Source organism: Oncorhynchus nerka, linkage group LG15 (assembly GCF_034236695.1).
Source record: "Oncorhynchus nerka isolate Pitt River linkage group LG15, Oner_Uvic_2.0, whole genome shotgun sequence".
NCBI classification, from domain to species: Eukaryota; Metazoa; Chordata; class Actinopteri; order Salmoniformes; family Salmonidae; genus Oncorhynchus; species Oncorhynchus nerka.
The window spans coordinates 64,151,639-64,170,018 of record NC_088410.1 but is presented as its reverse complement, the minus strand read 5'-3'; the positions used below and the strand labels follow the sequence as shown (position 1 = coordinate 64,170,018).

Genomic DNA, 18,380 nt, shown 5'->3' with positions numbered 1-18,380 from the left:
AACTGTTTGCAGTATCTCGCACAGCTTCTCCGCAAACTGTATTATTTGTTGTTACATTGGTATGTCTAGCAGTTCGCCCCCTACCTAACACTGGTGGATTCTCGATTCCATGTAATTAATGGCAAGGTGGGGTACTTGTTCAATAGATGTTCCCTTTTTCCTGGGCAAAACCAATATCGAGAGCAAATCACTTTGGGTAATCAGCACCACTGGCTCAGCTGCAATGGGGTCGAACCCAAAACCTTTTCATGTAAATCTTGCCATAGCTGCCTCTAGAGGAGGCAAGACAAAGTGGGTAAAGTGGCTTTGGGTAACGTACCACTTGGAACAATTCGAGGCAGTGTGGGGGCAAAGCTGAAATTGTGGGCCCAAACCCGCCGTTGCTGAGTTCATTCTCCCGAACACTACTTCTGACACAGCATATAGTACTGACACCTTTTTTCTGTTTCTACCTAGTTGCAAGATAATGTTCAACTGTCAGCTGAAACATCAAAAGGGTTATAGAATAAATGAGTTGGATGCAGCCCATGTTTGGTCTTGTCACTATCTTCTCTTTCACATTTATAGCAGTCTCACATGAGACTATCAAAAATTGCCAAGGCTGACTATATTTCAAGTCATCCCAAGCGGGGTATTGGGTTAAGTTTTCAACCAGCAATAATCACGCCTCAGATGGACTTCATAGGCTACGATATCGCCTCTGCGAAAGAATGGCATATTACAGCTACTCAAAACTGTTTACAGTGTCTTGCACAGCTTCTCCTTTAACGGTAATATTGTGTTTTAACATTGCAATGTCTAGCAGTTCGCCCCCTACCTACCACTTTGGTGGATTCTTGATTACATGTCATTCATGGCAAGGTGGGGTACTTATTCAATAGATGTGACCTTTTTCCAGTAGTAAAAAAACAATATCGAGAGCAAAGCATGTTGGGTAAGCTGCACCACTGGTTCAGCTGCAATGGGTCGCAAACCCAAAACCTTTTCAACTCAACCTTGCCACCGCTGCCTCTAGTGGAAGTGTATAACGTGGCTAAGGGTACCTTACTTCTTGCAAGAATTAGAGGCAGTGTGGGGGCAATACTGGAATTGTGGACCAATACCCCCTGTTGCTGAACCTATTCTCCCCAAGACTACTTCTGACTATATTTCATGTCGGTCCAATGTAGAGTTTTGGGTTAAGTTGTCACCCAACAATAACCACTCCTCGGATGGACCTCATAGGCTATGATAATGCCACTGCGATAGAATTTCAGAATTCAGCTATTCAAACTGTTTGCAGTATCTCGCACAGCTTCTCCGCAAACTGTATTATTTGTTGTTACATTGGTATGTCTAGCAGTTCGCCCCCTACCTAACACTGGTGGATTCTCGATTCCATGTAATTAATGGCAAGGTGGGGTACTTGTTCAATAGATGTTCCCTTTTTCCTGGGCAAAACCAATATCGAGAGCAAATCACTTTGGGTAATCAGCACCACTGGCTCAGCTGCAATGGGGGTCGAACCCAAAACCTTTTCATGTAAATCTTGCCATAGCTGCCTCTAGAGGAGGCAAGACAAAGTGGGTAAAGTGGCTTTGGGTAACGTACCACTTGGAACAATTCGAGGCAGTGTGGGGCAAAGCTGAAATTGTGGGCCCAAACCCGCCGTTGCTGAGTTCATTCTCCCGAACACTACTTCTGACACAGCATATAGTACTGACACCTTTTTTCTGTTTCTACCTAGTTGCAAGATAATGTTCAACTGTCAGCTGAAACATCAAAAGGGTTATAGAATAAATGAGTTGGATGCAGCCCATGTTTGGTCTTGTCACTATCTTCTCTTTCACATTTATAGCAGTCTCACATGAGACTATCAAAAATTGCCAAGGCTGACTATATTTCAAGTCATCCCAAGCGGGGTATTGGGTTAAGTTTTCAACCAGCAATAATCACGCCTCAGATGGACTTCATAGGCTACGATATCGCCTCTGCGAAAGAATGGCATATTACAGCTACTCAAAACTGTTTACAGTGTCTTGCACAGCTTCTCCTTTAACGGTAATATTGTGTTTTAACATTGCAATGTCTAGCAGTTCGCCCCCTACCTACCACTTTGGTGGATTCTTGATTACATGTCATTCATGGCAAGGTGGGGTACTTATTCAATAGATGTGACCTTTTTCCAGTAGTAAAAAAACAATATCGAGAGCAAAGCATGTTGGGTAAGCTGCACCACTGGTTCAGCTGCAATGGGTCGCAAACCCAAAACCTTTTCAACTCAACCTTGCCACCGCTGCCTCTAGTGGAAGTGTATAACGTGGCTAAGGGTACCTTACTTCTTGCAAGAATTAGAGGCAGTGTGGGGGCAATACTGGAATTGTGGACCAATACCCCCTGTTGCTGAACCTATTCTCCCCAAGACTACTTCTGACTATATTTCATGTCGGTCCAATGTAGAGTTTTGGGTTAAGTTGTCACCCAACAATAACCACTCCTCGGATGGACCTCATAGGCTATGATAATGCCACTGCGATAGAATTTCAGAATTCAGCTATTCAAACTGTTTGCAGTATCTCGCACAGCTTCTCCGCAAACTGTATTATTTGTTGTTACATTGGTATGTCTAGCAGTTCGCCCCTACCTAACACTGGTGGATTCTCGATTCCATGTAATTAATGGCAAGGTGGGGTACTTGTTCAATAGATGTTCCCTTTTTCCTGGGCAAAACCAATATCGAGAGCAAATCACTTTGGGTAATCAGCACCACTGGCTCAGCTGCAATGGGGTCGAACCCAAAACCTTTTCATGTAAATCTTGCCATAGCTGCCTCTAGAGGAGGCAAGACAAAGTGGGTAAAGTGGCTTTGGGTAACGTACCACTTGGAACAATTCGAGGCAGTGTGGGGGCAAAGCTGAAATTGTGGGCCCAAACCCGCCGTTGCTGAGTTCATTCTCCCGAACACTACTTCTGACACAGCATATAGTACTGACACCTTTTTTCTGTTTCTACCTAGTTGCAAGATAATGTTCAACTGTCAGCTGAAACATCAAAAGGGTTATAGAATAAATGAGTTGGATGCAGCCCATGTTTGGTCTTGTCACTATCTTCTCTTTCACATTTATAGCAGTCTCACATGAGACTATCAAAAATTGCCAAGGCTGACTATATTTCAAGTCATCCCAAGCGGGGTATTGGGTTAAGTTTTCAACCAGCAATAATCACGCCTCAGATGGACTTCATAGGCTACGATATCGCCTCTGCGAAAGAATGGCATATTACAGCTACTCAAAACTGTTTACAGTGTCTTGCACAGCTTCTCCTTTAACGGTAATATTGTGTTTTAACATTGCAATGTCTAGCAGTTCGCCCCCTACCTACCACTTTGGTGGATTCTTGATTACATGTCATTCATGGCAAGGTGGGGTACTTATTCAATAGATGTGACCTTTTTCCAGTAGTAAAAAAACAATATCGAGAGCAAAGCATGTTGGGTAAGCTGCACCACTGGTTCAGCTGCAATGGGTCGCAAACCCAAAACCTTTTCAACTCAACCTTGCCACCGCTGCCTCTAGTGGAAGTGTATAACGTGGCTAAGGGTACCTTACTTCTTGCAAGAATTAGAGGCAGTGTGGGGGCAATACTGGAATTGTGGACCAATACCCCCTGTTGCTGAACCTATTCTCCCCAAGACTACTTCTGACTATATTTCATGTCGGTCCAATGTAGAGTTTTGGGTTAAGTTGTCACCCAACAATAACCACTCCTCGGATGGACCTCATAGGCTATGATAATGCCACTGCGATAGAATTTCAGAATTCAGCTATTCAAACTGTTTGCAGTATCTCGCACAGCTTCTCCGCAAACTGTATTATTTGTTGTTACATTGGTATGTCTAGCAGTTCGCCCCCTACCTAACACTGGTGGATTCTCGATTCCATGTAATTAATGGCAAGGTGGGGTACTTGTTCAATAGATGTTCCCTTTTTTCCTGGGCAAAACCAATATCGAGAGCAAATCACTTTGGGTAATCAGCACCACTGGCTCAGCTGCAATGGGGGTCGAACCCAAAACCTTTTCATGTAAATCTTGCCATAGCTGCCTCTAGAGGAGGCAAGACAAAGTGGGTAAAGTGGCTTTGGGTAACGTACCACTTGGAACAATTCGAGGCAGTGTGGGGGCAAAGCTGAAATTGTGGGCCCAAACCCGCCGTTGCTGAGTTCATTCTCCCGAACACTACTTCTGACACAGCATATAGTACTGACACCTTTTTCTGTTTCTACCTAGTTGCAAGATAATGTTCAACTGTCAGCTGAAACATCAAAAGGGTTATAGAATAAATGAGTTGGATGCAGCCCATGTTTGGTCTTGTCACTATCTTCTCTTTCACATTTATAGCAGTCTCACATGAGACTATCAAAAATTGCCAAGGCTGACTATATTTCAAGTCATCCCAAGCGGGGTATTGGGTTAAGTTTTCAACCAGCAATAATCACACCTCAGATGGACTTCATAGGCTACGATATCGCCTCTGCGAAAGAATGGCATATTACAGCTACTCAAAACTGTTTACAGTGTCTTGCACAGCTTCTCCTTTAACGGTAATATTGTGTTTTAACATTGCAATGTCTAGCAGTTCGCCCCCTACCTACCACTTTGGTGGATTCTTGATTACATGTCATTCATGGCAAGGTGGGGTACTTATTCAATAGATGTGACCTTTTTCCAGTAGTAAAAAAACAATATCGAGAGCAAAGCATGTTGGGTAAGCTGCACCACTGCACCAAGCTGCAATGGGTCGCAAACCCAAAACCTTTTCAACTCAACCTTGCCACCGCTGCCTCTAGTGGAAGTGTATAACGTGGCTAAGGGTACCTTACTTCTTGCAAGAATTAGAGGCAGTGTGGGGGCAATACTGGAATTGTGGACCAATACCCCCTGTTGCTGAACCTATTCTCCCCAAGACTACTTCTGACTATATTTCATGTCGGTCCAATGTAGAGTTTTGGGTTAAGTTGTCACCCAACAATAACCACTCCTCGGATGGACCTCATAAGCTATGATAATGCCACTGCGATAGAATTTCAGAATTCAGCTATTCAAACTGTTTGCAGTATCTCGCACAGCTTCTCCGCAAACTGTATTATTTGTTGTTACATTGGTATGTCTAGCAGTTCGCCCCCTACCTAACACTGGTGGATTCTCGATTCCATGTAATTAATGGCAAGGTGGGGTACTTGTTCAATAGATGTTCCCTTTTTTCCTGGACAAAACCAATATCGAGAGCAAATCACTCTGGGTAATCAGCACCCAGTGGTGCAATGGGTCGCAAACCCAAAACCTTTTCAACTCAACCTTGCCATTGCTGCCTCTAGTGGAGTCATGAAGAAGTGTGAAAGTGGCTTTGGGCACATTACTTCCTGCAACCATTATAGGCAGTGTGGGGGCAACGCTGAAACTGTCAACCCAAAACTTTTCTCCGCTAGACTACTTCTGACACAGCAAATACTACTGACACCCTTTCTGTTTCTACTAATTACAATATAATGTGCACCTGTCAGCTGAGACATCAAGAATTTGTTCTTACCTGACTTGCCTTGTTAAAATTTTTAAAAGGCATACACAGAGACAGGCCAATTTTGAGGAAAGCCCTGTCAGAATATGGTTGTACAGACTGAGGAAGAAGGGAAACAAACAAAGATGAGACAGTGAGCAAGAACAGGAAGGACGATGAGAGATTTCCCCCCTTCCTGTTTTTTTCCTTCTATTCTCTACCCAGTGCGGCCTGTGCCTGTGGCTATGGCTGTGGCTGTGGCTACGGCTATCGACCTTCCTCCTCCTCTGATAACTACCCAGTGGATGCCCTAGCTCTGCACTCCACTGCGCCTCCTCCCCCAACTCCACAGTTAACTATTGCGCATCCCCTCTCATATGAATCTCCCCTAGTAGCAGCGGTGGACAAACTGCTCTCTGGACCCTTTAATGCTGGGTGGAACGTCAACTCCAAAACCAACCAGAATGGGTGCTGCTGGAGGAGCCAGAGCAGCAGGTTAGAAGAGCAACAACCCCTTCTCACAACAACCACCCGTAGCCAGCCAGGTAGAGGATGATGGCGACAACAGTAATACGTCCTCAGAACTGAGCAGCAGCTTCCCTACTCTCTTCCCCTCCACTTAAGAGCTGTCTGCAAAGGAAGAGAGACCCGCAGACACCCTCACCATATGATCCAGCACCAGATATGTATCAATAGTACCTTCTGATGTCATGCCCAAACCCTCAGCCATGACCAGCTGCAAGCTATGCTGATTTGGCTGCCTGGCAACCAATCGTGTATATCCAGAGAACATGGAGACACAATTAAATTAAAGACATTGTTGAGGATCTACTTGACCCCAGCAAAGATGCGATAAGGTTTGCAACAGAAATTAGGGTTCTGTCAGGACAGTACCAGCCATCTGCAGCTGAGATAGCCCATATCTGTAAGAAGAAACTGGGGCATAGGTGGGCTGATGTACAAGGAGACTTTGATTTACAACCAGTTCTGGGCTGAGAATGGTCTATATCAGGACCAACTGGTGGCCGTGTTGGGAAGAATAGGATCACTGTATCCACACAAGACTGACTGGACTACCATCTGAGAATGCAGCATGGAGAAGGATGAGAGCCTGGAAGTGTATCAAAGGAGACTGGAAACCTGTTTCAGCTTGCATAGTGGCTTCAGACCAAATTAACAGGCATATGGAGATCTGTTGAAAGACAACATGGTGAGGGGCCTGACACCAGACCTGGATAAAGCGGTGAGAACCCCCTGTATCAGTTGAGAAACTGATCCTCTGGCCACTGTGGTACAACATTGCTGAGAAACAACAATGTGCTCAAAAGGAAGAAAAGAAGGAATACTCAGAAATTGCAAGCTGCCCTGTTGACATTCAACCAGGGGCAGCTGCCTGCTGGAGTGGGAGGAGGTGAAAAACCCAAACTTGGAAGTTGCTTCACCTGTGGCAAGCCCTGAAAAGATGCACTGTGCTCAATCCAGCAACTTTGTTGCCAACCAAGGAGGATGGAGAGACACATGACTGTACAGCTTTGGTGGAGCTTGTATCTAAACCAAGGTCAGATTTGACAGATTTTTTTTTTCTTTTGGAAAAGTTTTATTGACACAATTCCTTTAAAAACAGCTCATACATTTTTTACATCATTTACACACATAAAAACGGCAACAAGGCATAAAACACAGCATTTGAAAGTTACATTTAAATTTGATAAAAAGTACATGTTGTTAAAACCAATGAAAACAACCATGAATAAAAGTACTTTCCTTGTAAAAACATCAAATCTGTAGAAGCCATTTAAAATGTGTACTAATGATCTAACAAAGGTAAAACATTTTTAAGACATGAAAAACATGTGAAAAAGCCACTTTGTTAAAAAGCTGTCTTCAGTCCCTTGTACAGGAGCGGGGTGAGTCTTTATCAAGCTCACCTCATCCTGCTCTTCTGAATAGATCATCGTCCCGTCCTTCGGGGCCCAGAGGAGATCCCTCCCCTAGGCGCATCGCCCTAGGCGCCGCAGCGCTGTCAGGCCGTGGCCGCCGGGACCTAGGGTGTTGTGGGGGACCCTTCGCCTGGGGTCGAGGCCCCCTTCCTTTCGTACCACGCCAGGGCTTCCGTGGCTACCATGGTCACTGCCTGGGGGGTGGTCTCTACGTTTTTCGCTACCAGCAGGTTACGGGAGGACCACAGTGCTTCCTTCAGGCACGTGAGGGTGGGCCAGAGCTTGGTGAAGGTCTTCGATGGAATGGGCCTTCGGCCCACCCCATACAGCACGAGCTGAGGTGTTAGGTCCTCCCCTGCTGGCAGACACGAGGTAATCAGGGGGCCTGCTTCCTTCCACAGGTCCCTGGCGGCTCTGCACTCCCAGAGCATGTGCCTCACCGACTCTTCTTGGCCGCAGCCTGGTCGGGGGCACGCGGATGTCCTCGCCATGCCCCGTGAGTGCATAACGGCCCTGACCGGGAGGATCTCGTGGGCGACCATCCAGGACAGGTCCCGATACCGATTCAGGAGAGCAGGATGGGCCACGTTGCGCCAAACCGTTGTGGGCTCACCTATAGCGAGCCCGCGCACTGGACATACTGGTTCCCGATCCTGCACAAGAGAGAGAAGAGAGCGGTGTTTTGTTAAGACCGTGACTGTTTCTTTTTCCAGTTTAAAATGTCTTAAAAACTTCTGGACCTGGACGTAGGGCGGGGGTAGCAGGAAAGAGACTGGGGCTCGCAGGTAGACTGGGATCAGCCTCAGAGTCCTGAGGTAAGATCCCAGCCAGAACCGTGCGAGGGCCTGAGTCTTGTTGTTGACCGGGGAGGTGGCAAGAGTCAGATGTAACGCTGTGTAGCGGCTGCCCAGGAACAAGTAGAGGTCAGGCAAGCCTTTACCCCCCTTGGACCAGGGCCTCTTGACCACCTCCCTCCTCAGCCTCTCCCACTTGCCTCCCCACAGGAAGTAAAAAAGCATTCGCTCCAGGTCTAAAATACTCCTTCAAGGGGGGATAAAAACAGAACTGATTAATAAAAGCACAGGTAAAATCACAGCTTTAATGATTAAAACCTTGCCCTCAAAAGTCAGCTGTCGTAGTCCCCAAAAACCCAGTCTCTGTCTTACAGTCCCCAGGATTCCACTCCAGTTACCGCTCCCTCCTCCCCCCCGGTCAAACTTTACCCCCAGTACCCTTATGTCCGTCAGTTTAACTGTCAGAGGTAGTCTGGTCAAGTCTGGGTCTGCCCATGGTCCGAAGAATTGGGCCTCGTCTTGTCTCTGTTCAGTCTCGCCCCGGAGGCTCGTCCGTACCAGTCAGTCCTGTCCAGAGTCCTGTCGACGGATAAAAGGTCGGTACATAAAATGTTGACGTCGTCCATGTAAAAGACGCACTTGGCGGTCATCCCCCCACTCCCCGGGATACCCACCCCACTGATCCCTTGGTCCCTTCTCAAGACCTGTGCCAGTGGTTCAATACAGGCCACGAACAGAAGAGGAGATAACGGACAGCCCTGACGGACGCCGCAGTGTACTCCCACTGCTTTTGACAGATGCCCATTTACAAGGATTTTGCTGGTGATGTCCCCGTACAGCAGTCCCACCCAAGCTAAGAACCTGTCCGGGAAACCCATTTTTTGCAGTACCTTAAAGAGGTACTGGTGCGAGACCCGATCAAAGGCTTTTTCAAAATCTAAATTTAGGACTACAAGCCGCATGTTTCTGTCTCTCGCATAACAGATGGCATCTCGGATCAGTATCAGGCTGTCCGTGATCTTCCTTCCGGGCACGGCACAGGTTTGATCCGGGTGGATCACCTCCCCTAAAACAGAAGACATTCTGAGTGTTAAAACCTTGGTAAAAACTTTACAGTCAAAGTTTAAAAGGGTAATCGGTCTCCAGTTTTTCAGGTCCGTCCTGTCGTTTTTCTTGTATAAAAGAGTCACGATCCCCACTCTAAAACTGTTGGGTAGTCTGTCAAGGTGTTCGAAGTCAGTAAAAACAGAAGTTCGTCGGCTAAAACATCCCAAAAGGTCAAATAAAACTCCAAAGGGAGGCCGTCCTCCCCCGGTGATTTACCCCTCTTAAAATGTTTCAGTCCTTGTTCGATTTCGGTCCTCGTCAGGTCTTTTGTCAGTTCGTCTGTATTGGGTAGGGTCTTGTCGATGTATGTTAAAAGGTCCCCCATTGTTTCTTCGCACACATCTTTTACCCCAAACAGTTCCCCATAAAAATCCTCAACTACTTCTTTTATTCCATCTGTATCTGTTTTTAAAACCCCATCTTTATTTTTTAAAAGAGTCATTAACCTACCCTTACTAACTATTTTCTTAAAAAAGTACCTTGTGCACTTCTCCCCCTCTTCTAATTCCCTTTCCTTGCTTCTTAAAATAACCCCCTTGCTTCTCTGTTCTGCTAAAAGTGCCATTTCCTTTTTTACTTCTTTAATTTCTTGGTTAAAATCATGGCATAGGTTAAAATACCTTTCCAGTCGCTTTTGCAGTCCCACCATGCGTCTATCTTTTCCTTTGCTTTTTTCCTTTCCTATCTCTCTAAAGAAGGTCCTCGTCCTTCCCTTCACCATTTCCCACCACTGTGCTCGTGTGTCAAAGAAGTCCTGTAGCGTCTGCCACTGGCTGAACTGCTCTCTGTACTGGCTAACTACTCTATCCTCTTCTAAAAGGGAGCAGTTCAATTTCCAGGGCCCTCTTCCCACAGTCACACCCGAAGTTAGTGAAAGGGTGCACGTCAGCATTACGTGATCTGGGAAGAAAGCAGGGGTTATTCTAGCATCAGTTGGGGGACAGTCCCGGGTAAACAGATAATCAATGCGAGAGGCTCTGGTGCCATCACCACTGGTCCAGGTGAAGCCCTCCTCTCTTGGATGCAGGGTTTTAAAACAGTCAGTCAGTTTAAAATCCCTGCACAGCCCTTGCAATAAAACACTTGACCTGTCTACCTTAAAATCCCCTCCTGCCCCTCTCCTGTCTGCTCTATTTAAAACACAATTAAAATCCCCACCCACCACTAGAGGATCCCTCCCTAGCATGTGGGACTGCAGGTCCTCTAAAAGTGTGCACCGGTCATGTTTGTCGTTAAAACCATACACATTTAGCAAGTTAAAATCCCTCCCCATAAAAGTACAATTGGCTAAAAGAGCACGCCCGCCTACCACCACCGTGCTCCCCTTCACCACCACCTGTGGGGTCTTGTTAAAATTGGAACCACTCCAAATGGAGGGCCCGTGCTGCCACTTATCCTCCCATTTCCTGTAAGAGGATAAAAAGGGTAGACCACACTCCTGTAGTAAAAACACATCAGAGTTAAACCTTTCTAAAAAGGATAAAACCGACTGTGCTCTTGTTGCTGTTTTTACACTCCTCACATTTATAGTGGTGATTTTAAAAGCCATAAAAGGGGTGAGTAAAAACAGTGCTAAAAGAAAAGGCATTGAACAGTTAAAAGGGGGTTAGTTCTCAGGGACTTTCTCTCTCTCCCTCTGGGATAAAGGGGTTTGGAAGGGAGAGGAGGTTAAAATAGGGCTTAAAAAGGAGACTTGATTGGGGGAGTTGGAGGGGAAGGTTCTGGGTTCTTCCTCCCCCTGGGAGCTCTCCCACTCCACCTTTCCCTTTTTCTCCTCACCCTGTTCGGGGTCAGAGAGCTCCTCAACATTTATTTTACGTGGGGGGAGGTGAACCTCCAGAATCTCCCCCTCCTCCCCCGTACCTTCTGACACCGTCTCCATGGTGCTTTCCGACACCGACCCTATAATATCTGACCCACTTTGGGAGCTTTCGCTGAACATCTCTCCGGAGCCGTCTTTCTCGGCACTTTCTCCTTCAGGGGTCATATTAGTCTGGGGCAGGGGGGTTGGGGTGGGGAGGGTTTTGTCCTCTCCTCCCGCTTCTTCCACCACTACACCTTCCGCGCCCTCCACTACAGCCACCACCACAACTGTCTCCTCCACCACCACTACCGGCTCCACTACTGCCTCCTCCTCCACTACCACCTCGGCAACTACCGTTCCAGCCCTCTGGCGCTCGAAAGCACGGTCCGCGGCCGCCCACTCCCTCCTTCCCGCCTTGGCCCTGTTGGCCCAGGAGGAGGGGCAGTCGCGGATGAGGTGGGACCGCTCGCCACAGAGGTTGCACGACCTTCCGTTTGTGCACTCCTCGTAGCGGTGGCCCACCTCCCGGCACTTCATGCAGACGACCTTCTGACAGGCGTCTGCAAGGTGGCCATGTTCACCACACTTACGGCACAGCTTGGGCTGGTCCTGGTAGTGAACATGGCCCCTGTTCTCTCCGAGGACTATGGTGGATGGGATGGCTTTCAACCCACCATAGCCCCCAGGGTCCTCCATTTGCTGGACAGTGACCCTCCAGGCCCCTGTCCAGATTCCATCAAGGTCTTTTACCTGGATCAGGGGACCCTTCACGTTGCAGTACCTGTCCAGCCATACTGCAACGTCCTCCGGCTGTACGGTTTCATTGTACATACGGATAATAATGGTTTTAATGCTATTATCCGTCAGCTTGGTCACCTCAAACATTGCTGTGAGGGACCCCTGGGTGTTCAGGGCGTTCTGGAGTTTCCCCCAGAACTCCCTCAGGAAGCTGGCGTTGGCAAAACTGACATCGAAGCCCTTCCTATAGGGGAGGGCTAAGATGCAGTTTACCTGCGCGGGATGAAAGCCGAGCTCTTTCTGGAGGAATTTTCTGGAGAAATCCAATCGGGATAACTCCATTATTTTTCCTCCCCTCTCCTTTAGAAGGAGGCGCACTGCATGGTGCCTCCTCATGCCAGCCTGTGCTGCTGACATGATGGAGGCCCACTCCCTTTACAGCCCAACACCAGTGAGAGGGGAGGGGAGGGGGAGGGGAAGGGAAGGGGAAAGGGAGAGGGGGGAACTGGCAGGCTCAGCCAGGCTGTGCTGAACAGGGCCTACCAGTACCACGGGACACACAACAAACTATCTAGCACAGCACCAAACTAATCTTATCAACAATGGGAAGGGACACAAGGAGTTTTTTTTTGTGTGTCATTTTTTTAAATACATTTTTCCCCGGGGAAAGACACAAAGGGGAAAGACAAAAATAAACACAAAAAAATTTAGGTAAGGGGAATTACGGGGAAAACAAAAAGGAACACTGACCCAACACAACACCTGCCAAACTTGGGGGCCGAGAGCTGGCAAGCCTCACCAGCAGACCAGGCCAAGCCAACCAGCTAGCAAGCCTCACCAGCAGACCAGGCTAAGCCAACCAGCTAGCGAGCCTCGCCAGCAGACCAGGCCGAGCTAACCAGCTAGCAAGCCGGTCAGCAAAGGTCCCCCAGTTGACAACATAAAACAAGAAACAGAGACAAAAGGCAATTTTAGGGGGTGAACTAACAAGTACAAGGTGGATGGGGACAAGGAGAATACAGTCAGACAAACACGCAACAATGCAATGCCTGCCACGCCTAAAGGGCCAGGAGGCTAGCGTTCCAACAAGCCAGAAAGCCCCTCCGGCTAGCCGGCAACACAAAACTCAAAACAGTAGGAATAATTGAAGGGGGGGAGGGTAGGATACAAAGGGGAGGAGAGGTACAAAACAGGACAAACAAGGGGAAAACTGAAATTTAAATAAAATAAGAAAGAAAAAGGACCAGAGGGCCTTTAAACTCACCCTACAGGTGCTGGTGCACCTGTAGTCCACCACCAGAACCACCACCTAACCCAGGACAAAAACAATAGTGAAACAATACAACAATAATGATTTTAAACCAAAATAAATAGCACAACTCCCGGGCGCCCTCCGATCGCTTCTCTGATCAAGTGCACTGCACGTGATCTTAGCCAAAAGGAAGAGAAGCCAGATTTGACTGAAGTCCCTTTGCAGAATGCTGATTTGGAAATCTTCGTAGACTGTTCTGCTCAGAGGTCTGAGAAAGGAGAACCAGAGTAGTCCTGTAGTAGCAGACCGATACAGACGTCCGTGGTGCGGCCCTGTATCTGCATCGCCGCCCCTGTGTGTACAGGAGGCCTGTAGGAGTGTGTAACCCAAGGCTTGTATGTGAGTGAGATGGACAGAGGAAGGGAGATGGCGGACTGAACGTAGTTAGGTAGAGCACCTCAAGATAAAAACAGAATATTCAATATCAGTAAGTTAGACTAAATATTAGCACTACACAATCTGGTGGGCAATAACCTTCAATCTGGATAACAACACAAAACAAATCTTAAGACTAGGGAAATGTATCGACAAATATTACGAAAACAAGCAACACCCAAATATGATGGAGAGTAAGACAGGGGAACCGATTTCAAAACGAAAATGTGACTCTTCTACAGACACAGACAATTTAATATTTTCACCACCGGGAATGGTAAAAGTCAAAACCGATCTGTTAAAATCCATAAATGACAAACTGGGTATACTTGAACTAGTCAGTAAGGATATGAAAAAGTTGAAGGCAAGCCTCGAGATGATTGATGAAAAAGCAGCGACACTGGAGAAACACACAAACAAGCTAAAAGGAACAGTCAATAAGATTGAAACCGAAGTTAATGAACTTAAAAAGGAGAACACTGTTCTGAGAGAAGCCTTATTTGACATACAGACTAGATCCATGATAGAGAATCTCGTACTTACAGGTATCCAAGAGAAAGAAGGAAAAGTTCCTGAATCTGTAGATAGAGAGTTCCTCCTTTACACCCCTTCAGATTCCACACAAAGCTTTCAACAAAATCCAACTCAAACATGTACACCGCAGAGGTATGAACACTCAATCGTTGCCAAATTTGCTTTCTTTAAAGATAAAATAATGGTTAAAAGCCTGGGTAAAATACTTGCTGGCACAAAATTTGGCATGAATTACCAGTTCCCGAAGGAAATTGTAGAATGGCGTAAAGTTCTGTATACAATTTAAGGAAAATAGATTAAAAGGGAACCCGAGTAGCTCTCGTCATAAATAAAATATATATTGATAACCAGTTGTTCAGAGACACAAGTATTTTAAAAATACTTAAACACACAATTCTAGCCCGGTTATGAATTGTAATAATAGAACACAAAACATAAATTTTCTACATATCTTCAAATATAACTAATTGGAAGACAAAAACACTAATTCCACATGGTGGAGATAAAAACTCAGTAAACAGAAGGCACAGTATGTGTGGATGGTGTGGTGTGTGTTTTTTGGTGTTTGGGAGAGTGGGGCATTGAGTGAGAAAGGAAATGGTTGAATAGAACCGAAGTATTGCTGTGAGCAGGGGTTGTGAGAGAGCTTTCAATGTTGTTGAGATGATGGATATACTTTTTATAATTAATTATACATCTTCTTTATTGATTTATTTATTGTCATATCATGGGGAACTACATTTCTTTTAAAATTATTCATCTAATTGATGTATTTATGATCCTATATTGATGGAAGGGTCCACAACCCTTTTTATTTATTATTATTTATTTTTTATTTCACCTTTTTTCACCTAGCCAGGTAGGCTAGTTGAGAACAAGTTCTCATTTACAACTGCGACCTGGCCAAGATAAAGCATAGCAGTGTGAACAGATAACAACACAGAGTTACACATGGAGTAAACAATAAACAAGTCAATATCACAGTAGAAAAATACATTGTGTGCAAAAGGCATGAGGAGGTAGGCGAATAATTACAATTAAGCAGATTAACACTGGTGTGATAAATGATCAGATGGTCATGTGCAGGTAGAGATACTGGTGTGCAAAAGAGCAGAAAAGTAAATAAATAAAAACAGTATGGGGATGAGCCAAATGAATTGGGTGGACTATTTACCGATGGACTATGTACAGCTGCAGCGATCGGTTAGCTGCTCAGATAGCAGATGTTTAAAGTTGGTGAGGGAGATAAGTCTCTATACCCTAGACACCCACCTGAATGACCCAGAGACTCAGGAGAAGTCCCTAACTGTTTTATGGGCCTGCTGTAAGCGGTCTGTATACAGCCAAAACGCAGTCAGAGACCAAGAGCAGCACTGCCCCCTCAAGATTCTGAGCCTGCTTGGCAGGGTTGGTCCTGCAAAGCCAACGCCCCGTGAAGGGAGAGCATAATATACATGGAAATTCTCAAAGCTGCTAATGAGAACCTTGAGACCTTGTACCTAAGCTGTGGGGATTCCAGTGGGGTGACCCCACCCAGGCAGCGGCAGTGCTGGCAAAACTAACTGCAGTAACCCATGGGGAGGGGGTCACACTCTGACATTCAGAGAGGGGGTATACTATTGTGGCACTGGTGGCACAAAATCAAAAGTCTGACTGCATGGAGATGCTTGGGAATATGGTCAATATGGGGGACTGTGTTGTGGGTGTTTCAGGTGTCGTGTCTTTGGCTATGCCGGATTAAGTGATATGACATGCTATTCTATAAAATAATTTGTCTGTAATTAATATTACCTGATTAAGCTGATCAGGTAAATGTAATTAACTAGAAAGTCGGGGCACCACGAAAGAACATTTATAGAGCTGTTATCTTCCGAATAAACTCTCAAAGATCTGGTAATCTTCCACCTCAATAGCAGTCAATATTTAATCGTGACCTTTATTTAGTCTCATCTGAAAGTTGAATCAGAAATACAAAATTTGGATTAATGATTTATTTACTAAATACCTAAATAATCACACAGAATTACATATACACAGAATGTATTACACATTGATTACAAATTATGTCATAAAGGAAAAAGTCCCTAGCGGACAGAACAGATATGACAGCTGGTTACACAAAGAAAGGGGGCTGGTTTTGAATGAAAGAGTGGGAAGACTGAGGAACAAAGGGAGAAACTATGTCTCTATCGGGCCGTAGGCAGCTACTCTATCGTAAATACAGAATCTTGTGCATTCTAAATAACCGCCCATTTGGAAAAGGATAATATTTACTCTGAGCTGCGCTTCGATCGGTTGGTCGTAGATGGGAGGCCCAGGTTGTCCTTTGAAGAATGTCTAGTGGTATAATGGGTACTTGGTAGTACCGTTGTTGAGTGGTATAATAGATACTCTGTCCGTCCTTTCCTAGCCCATGTATACAGTTTCTGCGCTAACGCAACGGCTAGGAGATATCACTTCTTTAGTGAATAAGATTTCAAAGTTCTGGCTGGTATAGTTGAAATTCATCCTTCCGGCATGTAGGTTGTCACTTTCACATTGAAATTCGATGCTAATTTTGTTAGGTTCTTGCTAAGTTTGGCTTAGTTCTGTAGGTGGTCTTTGTCCTTTCAACATTGGGATGGTAAGTCCTCATGTCCTTGGAACAGGAAGTTACATTTTCGTAAAGGAGCTTATATAGGGTTGGGAGAGAGGGCCGTGTTTCATAGTTTACAACCACTGTCTGTTCACATGGGCGGGGCCACTGAGTTGGCAAAGTTTACTCTATGACAAACCGTTCTCTCATTAAGAAGCTAAAATTACATTTCATCTTTTCACAAATAGTTTCATATTTAAACATTTAAATTGCACAACAATTCCATGTGAATCTAATAACTATAATGTGTAGACTTTCCAAGATACAGTTTATGTCATCCTATCATTAGTAATAATGTCTAAGATGACAACTGATCTGACACCAATATTCTTTAAGTACCAACGCATATTTTCAGCCGGTTGGATTACCGAAATATGGTTCCTTTCCCCACCCTTATGATGTTATAAGACTCTCTCTATGTTAACAAAGGACTTTCCAAGAGTCTGTAGAGTAGGGAGAGAGAAAGGGGGAAATTTATTTATGGGGGTCATAAACCTCCCCAACAGGCCACGTCATGACACCGGGGAAAGGGGTACATTTGCCCTCCATCATCTAGGACGTGACAATGGTTAATAAAATCTCTGTCACATCTGCTCCTACTACGCCCCCTGGTGTTCATCCGGTATCTCCTTGACCTGCAGTTCTCCCCCTGTACTCTCTTGCTCTCTCCCCCTCGGTGTGATTGTGTGGTTGGAGACAGGTGTGCTGGAGTCAGAGCAGATCCCTGCCAACCTCAAATCGTTCCATAAATTAAGAATTCTACAAATACTCATTCCTGAAACTTCCACTCTGCCAGATCGTAATCTCTACTCAGTCAATTGTTATCCTAGCCTTTTGTTAGTTCTTAATATCCTGTTGCTCTGCTGCGCTTGTTTCCCTGCCTTACACTGATTTGTCCTCTCATTGCAGTTACCGCTCTGTCTCTGGCTCCTGTATCACATCTCACCACCCAACCACCTTGCTCTGGATTTCACTCACCACCACTACCTTGGATTCCCCTCAGGACCTGTTTACCCTGTTCAACTCAGTCAACTCAAACCTCACTCTACACTTCTGTTTTTTCTGCAACTCATCTGAGCTACCCCAGTTCTGCACTCCATATGTCTCTGTGTACAATACACATTTTGGTTCATTCATCCCTGATTCTGCCAGGCATTGGGATGAGGAGCGCTTTTAGCGGGTGAAATAGTAGGGACCAATTGGAGATTTAGTAGCAATGCAAATATCATGGTACAGCTATACAGACACTCAATCATCATGTTACTTTTTAATGGTATGTTTACAAACATATATTCTGATAAATAGAATTGAAAGTTGTGTTTCATTATGGTAAGTGGTGAAACAAGTATAGCCAGTTATAATCGTAATGCCTTAGGAGATAATAAGAAAAGACTATCAGTATTTACCCAAGGGTCCCAAGAGTCCGTAAAGAAAGACTCATGTAAAGGCCAAATTACAGAGGAGGAACATCTTGATGCAATTAAAAGCCGTTAAGGCTGGGAAAACTCCAGGGTTGGATGGCTTACCAGTGGAAGTATACCAAACCTTTTTTGATATACTCAGAGGACCATTTTTATCATGTTTTAACCACTCCTATATAAATGGTAG

The 18,380-nt window shown here is 45.5% G+C and overlaps 1 protein-coding gene and 7 non-coding genes across 8 annotated transcripts; all 8 read right to left on the bottom strand.

Annotated features, from left to right (window-relative positions):
* Positions 1-570: 570 nt before the first annotated feature.
* On the bottom strand, positions 571-712 carry LOC135560608 (U4 spliceosomal RNA). The gene has a single exon (XR_010459107.1). It is a non-coding gene; the product is annotated as a U4 spliceosomal RNA (small nuclear RNA).
* Positions 713-1,114: 402 nt separating this feature from the next.
* LOC135560630 (U4 spliceosomal RNA) lies at positions 1,115-1,251 on the bottom strand. The gene has a single exon (XR_010459129.1). It is a non-coding gene; the product is annotated as a U4 spliceosomal RNA (small nuclear RNA).
* A 589-nt stretch (positions 1,252-1,840) lies between these two features.
* On the bottom strand, positions 1,841-1,982 carry LOC135560607 (U4 spliceosomal RNA). Its single transcript, XR_010459106.1, has one exon. It is a non-coding gene; the product is annotated as a U4 spliceosomal RNA (small nuclear RNA).
* A 402-nt stretch (positions 1,983-2,384) lies between these two features.
* On the bottom strand, positions 2,385-2,521 carry LOC135560629 (U4 spliceosomal RNA). Its single transcript, XR_010459128.1, has one exon. It is a non-coding gene; the product is annotated as a U4 spliceosomal RNA (small nuclear RNA).
* A 588-nt stretch (positions 2,522-3,109) lies between these two features.
* Positions 3,110-3,251, bottom strand: LOC135560606 (U4 spliceosomal RNA). The gene has a single exon (XR_010459105.1). It is a non-coding gene; the product is annotated as a U4 spliceosomal RNA (small nuclear RNA).
* A 402-nt stretch (positions 3,252-3,653) lies between these two features.
* Positions 3,654-3,790, bottom strand: LOC135560628 (U4 spliceosomal RNA). The gene has a single exon (XR_010459127.1). It is a non-coding gene; the product is annotated as a U4 spliceosomal RNA (small nuclear RNA).
* Positions 3,791-4,380: 590 nt separating this feature from the next.
* LOC135560626 (U4 spliceosomal RNA) lies at positions 4,381-4,522 on the bottom strand. Its single transcript, XR_010459125.1, has one exon. It is a non-coding gene; the product is annotated as a U4 spliceosomal RNA (small nuclear RNA).
* Positions 4,523-7,170: 2,648 nt separating this feature from the next.
* On the bottom strand, positions 7,171-10,499 carry LOC135560231 (uncharacterized). Its single transcript, XM_065001796.1, has one exon. It carries the CDS (start codon positions 8,490-8,492, stop codon positions 7,578-7,580), a length of 915 nt encoding a protein of 304 aa, XP_064857868.1. The 5' UTR covers positions 8,493-10,499; the 3' UTR covers positions 7,171-7,577.
* Positions 10,500-18,380: the final 7,881 nt, after the last annotated feature.

Excerpts from the sequence above, each read along its gene's own strand:
- LOC135560231 (XM_065001796.1), bottom strand. The coding sequence starts at position 8,492 with ATGCTTTTTTACTTCCTGTGGGGAGGCAAGTGGGAGAGGCTGAGGAGG.